This window comes from Lepidochelys kempii, chromosome 1 (genome assembly GCF_965140265.1).
Source record: "Lepidochelys kempii isolate rLepKem1 chromosome 1, rLepKem1.hap2, whole genome shotgun sequence".
Lineage (NCBI taxonomy): Eukaryota > Metazoa > Chordata > Testudines > Cheloniidae > Lepidochelys > Lepidochelys kempii.
In genome coordinates, this window is record NC_133256.1 from 23,592,655 (window position 1) to 23,605,531 (window position 12,877).

General features: G+C 40.8%; 1 protein-coding gene across 2 annotated transcripts in view; it reads right to left on the minus strand.

Moving 5' to 3' along the window:
* Window positions 1–12,877, minus strand: part of NOX4 (NADPH oxidase 4) — a 154,576-nt gene that overhangs the window by 57,345 nt on the left and 84,354 nt on the right. For both annotated transcript variants that reach the window (XM_073318104.1, XM_073318024.1), the window contains exon 13: window positions 5,236–5,317. In XM_073318104.1, the coding sequence (XP_073174205.1) occupies window positions 5,236–5,317 (82 nt within the window). The remainder of the gene's footprint in view (window positions 1–5,235; window positions 5,318–12,877) is intronic.

Consider the following 12,877-nt stretch of genomic DNA (forward strand, 5'->3'; position numbering starts at 1 on the left):
TATCACAAAACTCCCCAGCTTGTACACCATTTCTTTGCCTTTTCTAACAAACACAGAGCAACATGAGTGTATTTATGTATTGTTATTATTAAAAAAAAATCTAAAATAAAATACCCCCCCATACTGCTCCCCCTGAGGGAGGAGAGGATGAGAGAACTAACAATGACAGATGTTAGTCACATTGCTTAATGCACTACTGGAAGGTGCTCAGATACTACAGTGGTGAGTGCGGTGTAAGAACCAGAACGGAACAGAATAGAATTAAGCCCTGAAGCATGAAGGTTTATATCCCTTTCAAAAATGCTTATTTCTTTAGTATTTACTAATACACTTCTGGATATCCATATAAATACTTGGTTCCTGTCTGAATCCTAAGCTCTTGATCTCAGTGATATCATGTGGCAATGAGCTCCACAGGTTAATTGTGTATTGTGTGAAAAAAGTACCAAGTTTGGTACCTCCCATTCATGTCACAGTCACATTAGGGATCAGAATACCATGTGAAACCATAGTCATCACCAATGAGTTTACAAATTATTCTGCTGCAGGGGAAATGACAGACTGCATAAGCATTGCCAAAGTTTAAAGGACGGTAACATCAAACATCCGAAGTCAATGCAACAAGCATTTGTCCATTGCAGGGTTTTACAGTACTATTTGAGGTTTTTGACCCTTGTGTGTATGTTGTATTCTTGTCCAATTCAAAGCAACAATACAAAACTTAATGCACGTATAGATGGCTGCTAACGTGAAACTGATTTTCATTTCCATTCCAACATCAGTGCCTGCAGCCCATTTCAAAACCCGCTGATGCTGCCTTTGGTCACCATTAGACACTTTAAACGTTAATTTGAGCTGCTTCCTGCAGGAAAGCTGCTTCGTAGATCTAACTCCAACCCTACTGGACTCTGGAGCAACAGCACTCCTGTTGCAGTCTCTCATTTTCACTCCATCATGCTGCTGCCCAGTTTGGGGGTGCTCACATTGTTGTTTTTTTTACCTCATACCATCCAGTCCCACTTCTTCTGTCCAAGGTCTGCTCCTCTTATCTGTCCTTCCCACCCCACCAATCCCTAATCTGAGTGCCTCTTTCCTATTCCATGGGCCCCTGTCCAAACAAAAGATGCCTCACGTTGCTGAAGAAGGAGCAGAACAAGCTGTGAGGTGGGTAGGGTTGAAGGGCCAGGGGCAGGAACCAGGTACTACTCTGTGTTTGTATAGTGCCTGGCACAGTGGGGCAACATTCTTAGTTGGACCCTATGCGCTACTGTAATAACTAACTGTCAAGGTTCCTCCCCCACTCTGAACTCTAGGGTACAGATGTGGGGACCTGCATGAAAAACCTCCTAAGCTTATCTTTACCAGCTTAGGTCAAAACTTCCCCAAGGTACAAAATATTCCACCCGTTGTCCTTGGATTGGCCGCTACCAACACCAAACTAATACTGGTTACTGGGGAAGAGCTGTTTGGACGCGTCTTTCCCCCCAAAATACTTCCCAAAACCTTGCACCCCACTTCCTGGACAAGGTTTGGTAAAAAGCCTCACCAATTTGCCTAGGTGACTACAGACCCAGACCCTTGGATCTTAAGAACAATGAACAATCCTCCCAACACTTGCACCCCCCCTTTCCTGGGAAATGTTGGATAAAAAGCCTCACCAATTTGCATAGGTGACCACAGACCCAAACCCTTGGATCTGAGAACAATGAAAAAGCATTCAGTTTTCTTACAAGAAGACTTTTAATAAAAATAGAAGTAAATAGAAATAAAGAAATCCCCCCTGTAAAATCAGGATGGTAGATACCTTACAGGGTAATTAGATTCAAAAACATAGAGAACCCCTCTAGGCAAAACCTTAAGTTACAAAAAAGATACACAGAGAGAAATAGTTATTCTATTCAGCACAATTCTTTTCTCAGCCATTTAAAGAAATCATAATCTAACACATACCTAGCTAGATTACTTACTAAAAGTTCTAAGACTCCATTCCTGGTCTATCCCCGGCAGAAACCAGCATATAGACAGACACACAGACCCTTTGTTTCTCTCCCTCCTCCCAGCTTTTGAAAGTATCTTGTCTCCTCATTGGTCATTTTGGTCAGGTGCCAGCGAGGTTACCTTTGCTTCTTAACCCTTTACAGGTGAGAGGAGCTTTCCCCTGGCCAGGAGGGATTTCAAAGGGGTTTACCCTTCCCTTTATATTTATGACACTAACTATGAATCTTAGTAAAATCTGCTTACAACCCTCCTTTCTCTCTTCTCCTTTTTCACTGCCACAGACAGCAGGCACAGACAGGTGACTTGACAAGATCAGCATTCATAAACTCATTACATTAGTAAAGCGAGAACCTGAGACTATGAGGTAGCAAGGACCTAGAGAGAGGTGCTAGGGATCTTTAGTTCCCATTCTCTTTCTTTGGTGCTTACACCCATCGAATATTTGTCAGCTGGTCTCATGTTCACCCTCCCACCACTGGACATTACTTAGTCAAGCTATTCACAATTTTTCCTCTCTTGTTTCCAGGCTTTCTCTCTATGAGTTCTGCAAACTACCTAGATCCCATGACGCCTTCATATTAAGATGAATTTATGGGCCAGATCCTCAGCTAATGCAAAGAAGTGTTGTTCAACTGAAGTCAATGCAGAGGTGCTGATTTACAGGATCTGGCTTTATATGGTCTCAACTTCCATACAATGGAAATCGGCACAGAATAGGAAAAAGGTTAAAGGGGAATGAGGGTATGGCCTATATTATGAGGCTGACTACGTTCCCCATATTGATGAGCTCAAACGTATGCTTCTACCAGAACTCCCAGAGAAATCAGGATGCATCAATAATCACCAACCAGTTTGTAAATGAACTGCAGCCAATGACTCGTGTCGGTAACAAGCAAACAATTTTGTACTGATTAATGACATTATAAGCGGCAGTCAATTACTTATGAAAACATCTGTAAAGAATTTTTTTAATTAGCTGCCAAACCCTGGCTGATTCCATGTGTTAGGATCAATCATTCTAGTCAAGCAATGGTACATGTTCAGCCAATCATATTGTTGTACGATAATGCGGGAACATTACAATTTAAAACAGCATTACAGCTCAGTAATATAAACAGCTTGAGATTCTGGTGAAAATAATTTACTGCATGATTTTCAGAGAGGCTGAGGACCTGCAGTTCTCACTGACTTCAGCAATGAATTGCAACTGCTCAGCATCTCTGCAGACCTAGCCATTAGTTACACTACAAGTATACTGTACCTTCAGGAATACCAGCCATAAATCTTACTGTTTTTACACAGTGACATAGTCAGAGACCTTGACTGCAAAAAATAAAAACACCTATGTCTTTGTTTATTCCTCAGTGCATAATTCTTTATAGAATACGAACATAATTGAATCGGTCCGCCAGTGTCATCACTGCTATAATTAGAACCAAGCAAATTACACCGGGGAAGAGAACGTGCCTGTGAAACCAAAAAGGGAAGGGCAAGGCAAAGAAGAGAACTATGGGCAAAACTATTCAAGAGTGCAACGAAGCAACAAACCAAAACTAAAAACTGACCATAGCCCAAACAGTGTCAATACTACAAAAAGGGAGCCCAACCAGAGCCTCCATAAAGGTTACTAGGAATATTGTTATCCCATCTGTTTTACATGGAAGGCACTCAGATACTCTGATGATGGTCTGCAGTACAAATCCACAAAACAGGTAGGTTTTGGCAATGAAATACTGGCTTTCAGACAGTCAATGGCGCTGACTTTCCATCAACTTCAGTGAATCCACGATTTTACCCTAGGTATTTTAAGATTTTTGTGCTCATGGGACATGTCTTTTTTTCAGCAAGTCATGAACATCTAACTCTTTAATTATTGCATGTTCTAGAAAAATAAGGGCTTGCCCATACAAACTTGGTGCACAGCAAGCTGGGTGTAAATCTAGCTTGCACTACCCTGCCACACATTAACTACCAATGTGGACCCTGCTGCTGCGCATTAAAATTCCATAGTGCACTTTAATCCCATTTTGAAATTAAGCCTGAAATTTTAATTTACAGTACACAAGAGTTACGTTCTCACAGCAAACAGCTTCCCATTCATTTCAGGATTCAGTTAAAAAATCGCCCGCTTGTTTTCAAAACTACTCTTGGACTTGCTCCAGCCGTTCTCACGTACCTCTCCTCCCCAACCCTGCTCCCCCTGTTCATCTAACATTGGCCTTTTTGCCATTCATCCACGCAATCTGGCCATGGCTCGGGAAAGAACCTTCACTTCCGCAGCCCCTGCCATCTGGAACAGCCTTCCCATGTCTTTCCCCCTCACTGACTCATATCAACCCTCTGCTGAAAGCACTTTCCTTCTTTTTTCATGTGACTCAATTTTCTTTTTGCTCTTTGTTTTAATTAAGTCGGCAAAAATGTTATTTATTATCTAACTCTGCTTTTCTTTAGCTTTGTAGGAATAGCATTAGAATCATAGAAGATTAGGGTTGGAAGAGACCTCAGGAGGTCATCTCCTGCTCAAAGAAGGACCACCCCAACTAAATCAAGACACTCAGTAAAATGACACATTATTGCACGGTATGAGATTTTTGTTGGGAGCAATGTTTAAGGGAGATACGTCACATTAAAATCTTTGAATGGATTTAGAGGCTGAAAGACAGAAACTTTCTAACGGGGGTAATCTCTTAACTCCCCCACATCACTTATGGCATTGCTTTTATAATAGAGAAGCATAACATGAGAGGATGCTGTACTGCTTGCTCCCTAGCATGCACGGCTGTTCCTTTGGTTTGGCTGCCCACGTGTCCCTAACAAGGGCAGTCAAACTGTTTTTAGCACTCACATGATTCCATAGGATAGCTTGTTAAAATCCAAATGAGTCTGTCAGCCCGAATGATGGAATCCCACAAGACAAGAGTGGGGATTAGTGTGACAAAACATCTGCCTATGTCGACATATAATGTCAAGTGAAATGAAGCTCCACCAGACACTGATCCATGCAGCTTATCATCCACACTCTGCCACTGACTCCACTGTGACAGCTGGGTGCACTTGCAAGATATGTCTGTTTCTTCCTGTCGCAGCTGTGAAGAGCACAAAGCTTATTCTATGGGAGGCTCCCTGACAGCTCTGCCTTAGGAGCTTATGCTGAAAGCATTTATAGTGCTATAAATGCTTCTCTCCCTCACTATGAATTCACAAAGACTGGTTTTCCTGAAGAGGCAATTTACTTACGTGGGGTAATTCCTTTGTTGAAAGTTGGGTAGAATCTCTGTGTCCTGACTTGAATGGAGAAGCAGTAAATCTCGAAATCTTTCTGTCAAAGGGGAAAAAAAAATAGATCTAAGGTTGTGACTTCACGTTGTAAAAGTCCACCACATGAGTAAGCAAGCAGTATCCAACATACGTTCTCTTCTGTGGTGTTGTTTTAACTGAGGTACAAAAGCTATATAATTAATAATCAAAAAACTTCCACTAAAACCGTTGAAAACACTAGAAATCACTCTTCTCTATTACATTTTTATAATAATAATGCTGTTGTATTTACTATTGGTTATTTTTTGTATTCCAACCCAGTAGCACCTATAAGCCCCAACTGATGATACCAGTCTCTACTCTAGTTTTAGGTATTATTGTAATGATATTCTAATTTGGAAAGGATCCTGCCACGTTCGTGAAGGGGTCAATTCTAAAGGTTAAATGTCTAAGTTGATTTGATTAGATCTGTCAACAGCTTTTGATATAGCTGGCCAAAATGTACTGAACACATTTCTGACAAGCTTGCAGGATCTGGTAAGGTAGATGGGGATAGTGGCTTCATTCCTTCCAGTCTAAGACATCTCTAAGAGTCACTTCTCATCCATCCATATCCCCACATGTGGTTTCTCAGAGGTTCCATTCTGTCATTTCACCAGCTGAATATGAGTCCAGTGCCATTGATGCACTACATTACACCTCTTTGGCTCCTTTATGTCAGATCCTGATGGCACAGGTTCTTTGCTTTCCCTGTGCCTGCTTGAGACATGGATCTGGAGGAGACTGACACAACTGAAACACTATCCTGTAAAGATAGAGGTGAGTCTGACTGGAAGGGGAATCAGTGTCAGGAATTGGTGGGGGCTGTGTCTGCTCATTCCCTAGTCAAAGAAGCTTGCCGTTTTCAATTATTTTTGACCTGTCTGCTCTTGGCTTCTTAGAGAAGTGTAGTGACTTGATAATGCTGACTGTACCACATCTCTCCAGGATCTTCCTGCCTCTAGGTTGGTACCCTACAATGTGCTCTATGGACGTGGCCTAACACCAATTGAAGCTTCAGCCAGTACAGAATGCAGCAATCCATCTAATCAGTTAAATGGAGAGTGAGCACATTAGACCTATGCTCTGCAAACTGCAGGGGCTTCCCATCTCTTTCCCAATGCAGTTCAAGTTACTGGTACTAATCTGTAGAGGTCTATATAATCAGGGATCTAGCTACCTTACAGATAACAATGGCTGACATCTCATTTATCAACAGTCTTTAGATGTGGATGGTGGAGGGCTGGAACTGGTGGGGGGGTTCTGTGGAAAATACTTGGCTGTGGAACCCACTCCCCCGGCCACCTTCCAGAACTTGAGTTTGTTGGCCTTCAGAACATGGTGTATGACATCTATTTGGTTAAGCATTTGCTTAATGTTACATCTTCCAGGCAGTTTAAATTAGTGTCTGATGTATTTATTTTGAAGACATGCAGCCAAGTACCACAGCAATAGATGCCTGTAAAGAATCCTACAGTAAATCAATATTTTCTGATCCATGATATACACACATATCTATCACCAAACTGGAATACCACTCTGTGTTTAAGTGGCTAACAGCTGTCTCCATGCAAAATGGAGTTACACTCAGATGCTGCAGTTTTCTAAAATGCACATTAAGAGACACACACATGTGAATTGCTGATGGTTGAACAGTCCCCAAATTGTGGCATGAGTCTGACCAAAAACAACCTTTTTATTCCCGTAAACTAATGTCAGTAAACTCATCTGAAAATCTTCCACACACGGGTCTCATCGTATGCCTGCTCATTAGGGAACTTTCACACATTTTAGCTAACTAAAATTTCAAATGTTGCATTCATTGACATAAGAATTTCTGACTCTTCCCTGTGACATTTTAGGTTCCTGCGTGGCTGCACCCATGAATTACTCTCTTCAATATAAAGCAACATTTAGTAACCACTAACAGATGTAACGTGGGCAATGTGTTTCATTTTGGGCTAGAATTGGGCTAGATTGCTGGCACTTAAAATTAAAAAGGTCATAGAGCAGTTTTTAAACAAAGGACTGGAGGAAAGCCGACAGGTGCGGAGGACCACATGGTTCGGACAGAGACATCACTTAGGGGAGGATCTATTCATGGAGATTCTCTATGTCCTAGTAAGGACGAGAGGATGGAAGATGATAAATACAGGTAGGATCTGATCAGAAACAGTCAGATGAAAAATAGTCTCATTAAATTACATCATGTAATGGGAGATAGCTAAAAAGTGACAAGTTTTCAAAGTGCTTATATACCAATGCTAGATGTCTAAATCAGTGGTTCTCAAACTAGGGGCACCGCTTGCTCAGGGAAAGCCCCTGGCGGGCCGGGCTGGTTTGTTTACCTGCTGCGTCTGCAGGTTCGGCGGATCGCGTCTCCCACTGGCTGCGGTTCAATGCTCCAGGCCAATGGGGGATGCAGGAAGGGCAGCCAGCACCGCTTTCTGCAGGGGCAAACTGTGGCCAGTGGAAGCTGCGATCGGCCAAACCTGTGGATGCAGCAGGTAAACAAACCGGCCCGGCCCACCAGGGGCTTTCCCTGAACAAGCGGCGCCCCTCGTTTGAGAGCCACTGGTCTAAATAATAAGATGGGTGAACTAGAGTGCCTCATATTAAATGAGGATATTGATATAATAGGCATTACAGAAACTTGATGGAATGAGGATAATCAATGGGACACAGTAATACCAGGGTACAAAATATATCGGAAGGACAGAACAGATTGTGCTGGTGGGGGAGTGGTACTATATGCGAAAGAAAGCGTAGAATCAAATGAAGTAAAAATCTTAAATGAACCAAACTGTAGCACAGAATCTCTATGAATAGTTATTCTATGCTCTAATAATAAGAATTAGCAGTAGGGATATATTACCGACCACCTGACCAGGATGGTGATACTGACCGTTAAATGCTCAGGGAGATTAGAGAGCCTATTAAAATTTTAAAAAACTCAATAATAATGGGGGATTTCATCTATCCTCATATTGACTGGGTACATGTCACCTCAGGAAGGGATGCGGAGATAAAATTTCTTGACAACTTAAATGACTGCTTCTTGGAGCAGCTAGTCCTGGAACCCACAAGTGGAGAAGCAATTCTTGATTTAGTCCTAAGTGGAGCACAGGATCTTGTCCAAGAGGTGAATATAGCTGGACCGCTTGGTAATAGTGACCATAATATAATTAAATGTAAGATTCCTGTGGTGGGGAAAACACCACAGTGACCCAACGCTGTTGTCAAGGTTCCTTCCCCACTGTGAACTCTAGGGTAAAGATGTTGGGACCTGCATGAAAAACCCCCTAATCTTATTTTTACCAGCTTAGGTTAAAACGTCCCCAAGGTACAAACTATTTTACCCTTTGCCCTTGGATTTTACTGCTGCCACCACCAAGCGTCTAACAAATATAGAACAGGGAAAGAGCCCGCTTGGAAACGTCTTTCCCCCCAAAATCCTCCCCAAACCCTACACCCCCTTTCCTGGGGAAGGCTTGATAAAAATCCTCACCAATTTGCATAAGTAAACACAGACCCAAACCCTTGGATCTTAAGAACAATGAAAAAGCAATCAGGTTCTTAAAAGAAGAATTTTAATTGAAGAAAAAGTAAAAGAATCACCTCTGTAAAATCAGGATGGTAAATATGTTACAGGGTAATCAGATTCAAAACATAGAGAATCCCTCTAGGCAAAACCTTAAGTTACAAAAAGACACAAAAACAGGAATATACATTCCATTCAGCACAGCTTATTTTATCAGCCATTTAAACAAAACAGAATCTAACGCATATCTAGCTAGATTACTTACTAAGTTCTAAGACTCCATTCCTGTTCTGTTCCCAGCAAAAGCATCACACAGACAGAGAGAACCTTTGTTTTTTTCCCCCCTCCAGCTTTGGAAGTATCTTGTCTCCTCATTGGTCATTTTGGTCAGGTGCCAGAGAGGTTATCCTAGCTTCTTAACCCTTTACAGGTGAAAGGGTTTTTCCTCTGGCCAGGAGGGATTTTAAAGGTGTTTATCCTTCCCTTTATATTTATGACAACTGTAGCATTTAATTTCAGAAACGGAAACTACACAAAAATGAGGAGGTTAGTTAAACAGAAATTAAAAACTACAGCAACAAAAGCAAATCCCTGCAAACTGCTTTACAGACACCACAACAGAGGTTCAACTTAAATGTATACCCCAAATTAAAAAACATGGTAAGAGAACTAAAAAAGAGCCACTGTGGCTAAACAACAAAGTAAAAGAAGCTGTGAAAGGCAAAAAGGCATCCTTTAAAAAGTGGAAATTAAATCCTAATGAGGAAAATAGAAAGGAGCATAAACTCTGGCAAATGAAATGTAAAAATATAATTAGGAAGGCCAAAAAAGAATTTGAAGAACAGCTAGCCAAAGACTCAAAAAGTAATAGCAAAAGAAAATTTAAGTACATCAGAAGCAGGAAGCCTCCTAAACAACCCAGTGGGGCCACTGGCCGATCGAGATGCTAAAGGAGCACCCAAGGATGATAAGGCCATTGCAGAGAAACTAAATGAATTCTTTGCATCGGTCTTCACGGTTGAGGATGTGAGGGAGATTCCCAAACCTAAGCCATTCTTTTTAGGTGACAAATCTGAGGAAAAAGTATCAGGGGGTAGCCATGTTTGGGTTAGGGTTATTATTGATGTCACTCTCTCTCTCCCCTCCCTCGCATCCATGTATGTCTAAATTAGACTAAGTTCTTTGGGGCAAGGAGCTGTGCCTTTATTTTACTGTGTTTATTCAGATTTAAATAACTAAATAATTAAAAAGATAGATACCTATCCAAGGCTCTAGGCACCCTAACACATCATTAATACCACCAATCAAATCTCAGCAGCATTAAAATAATCAGTTCCACAGGATCTCACCAAGATAGATACCTACCAAAACCCCTTTCCATGCCTACTAAGCATCCACAGCTCCCACTTCACTAGCATAGATAACGTATTGACTTCTACTCCAGTTCTGAGTACACAGCAGCTCTGAAAAGACATATCCTATTCCGCTTTGGCCTCACATCTCCAAAAGACCACAAGCCCTCGGTTACACTCATGCAATTCCATTTACTTCCATGGAATTATTGTATATAATGGAGAAGAGAATACTTTATAAAATTTGTAATTACTCTGTCTTCTAGTAGTTAACAATGTACACAGGCAGATTGGTGCATTTCAAATGACATTTTCCCTTTTTATTATATCACTATCCATGACGTTCTCAAATAGGCTTGTGTGATTCAGTCATCTGTAACAATACTAAATGGAAATGACTGGGAAATATGGCATACTAAGAGCATTCCAAACTGTCTACCAAGTCATGTTTTCTTATTCCAAAATGTGCCATTAGTGAAGCAAAGTATCTTGAATGGAAAGTAGACCATGATGATAATACCTTGCATCTCTCTAATATTTATCAGCCAAGGATCTCAAAGTGCATAACAGTTAAATCGCACAAAAATCCCTGGGAGGTAGATATGCATTATTATCTCCATTTTAGAGATGGGCATGGTATGACAAAGAGAGGTTAAGGCCTGATTTTTCAGAGGTGCTGAGCACATTCAGCTCCCATTAATTCAACCCTTCAGAAGATCATGCCATAAGTGATTGCCCAAGCTCACATAGTTCATCTGTGACAGAGCTGGAATAAAAATCCAGGTCTCCTGACTCCCATTCCTGTGTCCCCCCGTTTACGAAATACATAGGAATTAGTAACAATATATTATCTATGCTAGTGAAGGCAGAGGATCCTATTTCTGTTACTAAAAAGCATGTTGAGAATAGATCCATTAAGTCAGAATAATGCACAAATACAGTTTGCGGTGTTCCCCTCTATACCTAAGCCTCCTCCCTTTTTTTGAGAGCTTCAGATGTCCCTGAACTCTTAATGGAAACATTGTGTGCACTGGACCAGATTAACAGTACAACTGAAGTTAATTGCTTTTTACAGGATATGAGACTGCTTAAGCATATCTGTACAATTACCAGGATTTTTTTTTAATCAATGTTAATAAGAATGAACAGAAATGTAATTAGAAAGTGACTGTAAAATGAGTGAAGTGCAAGACCAAAAATGCTTCCCTTTGTCAGCGATGCAGAATAGAACATTGTGGTCCAAATGCTTAGCTCACTCCAAAGTTCTCCCCATAGGGATGCACTGATAGCTTGGAATATTTGTAATTATGCTTCTGTAATTATCTATAGCACTTCTGCTTTCTTCTGAGACACAGGTCTCAATTCTACCCTAAGCTACATGGGCATTTGCAGCCATCATCAACTTTAAACTTAAAACACCTGCTTACTTTTATGTAAATTCACCCTGTTTTTATACATCCGACTTCTTGTTATTGAATAGGTCCTTAAGCTGCTGATTACCATCTTGCAATAATTTTTTTTTTCCTAAGTCAGCTTTCATAAAACTGCCGAGTGCTTTAAAATGAAGTCCAGACCCTTCACTCAGGTCTTGTCTCTGAGCCTTGCAAATTTAGAAGCACAATCATAAGCAGTTCCTCAGTGCCCTATTTTAAAAAAAGTAAGAAGGGTTTAAGGTGATGTTTTTGCCAGTTAAGGGCTTAAAATGGCAACTATGCTGAGCAATAAGAGGTCACAAGAATGCAGTGTTCACTGTTTGTTTTTGTCCTGTGACTTATTAATGTCTGAAAGTTTCAGAAATTAAGGAAATGCTGAACATGCATATCCTCTTGAAGAAAGTCTATATTACAAATATTCTAGGTAAGACTGAGATGTGGGGAAGAGACTCCATGAGATAGAACATTCAAAAGTGGTAAGAGCACAAACCACAAAATCCCTGAAACAAATTCCTTTTGCTATTACTAACACATAAAAATGGTTTCCTATCAGCACTAACTGATATGATTTGCACACAATTAATCCATCCTGTATTTAGTTCACACATTTAAGAATGCTGACCTCCCCGCCCCCCTCTCCAGTATCTCACTCATATAGCAGAATGATCTGGGTATATTTTTATTTGTAGAGCTGGTCCGAGAAAATATTCTCCCCACAGAAATTTTAATGTTTTTGGGAAAACCTGAAACCCGTAAGTTTTCGTTCAAGATCTTTTGACTTTGGGCCAAAGTATTTTGATGACAAAACACTTTTCTTGAAAAAGAATTTTTTTTGTCAAAAGCCCAATTTTCCATTGTAAAACACTCTTGATAGAATATTTTCTACCAGCCCTAATTATTTTAATTACAGTAGCATCAATAGGCTCCAACTGAAACGTGTGTCCCATTGTGCTAGGCACTGTACAAACACATACCAAAAGACAATTCCTGCCCGAAAGACCTTACAGTCTAAACAGACAAGGCAGACAAAGGTGACAAAGAGGGAGTATTATTAGTCTCATTTTATAGAAGGGGAAGTGAGGCACCAAGAGATTAAGTGACTTGCCCAAGGTAACAAAGAAAGTCCATGGCAGAGCTGGGAACTATTTCCCAGATCTTCCGAGTTCCAATCCTGTTCCTTAGCCACAAGATTGTCCTTCCTTTCAGACACACCGCATGTTATACCTATTTCCCTTGGGAAGGTACAGCCAACTCCA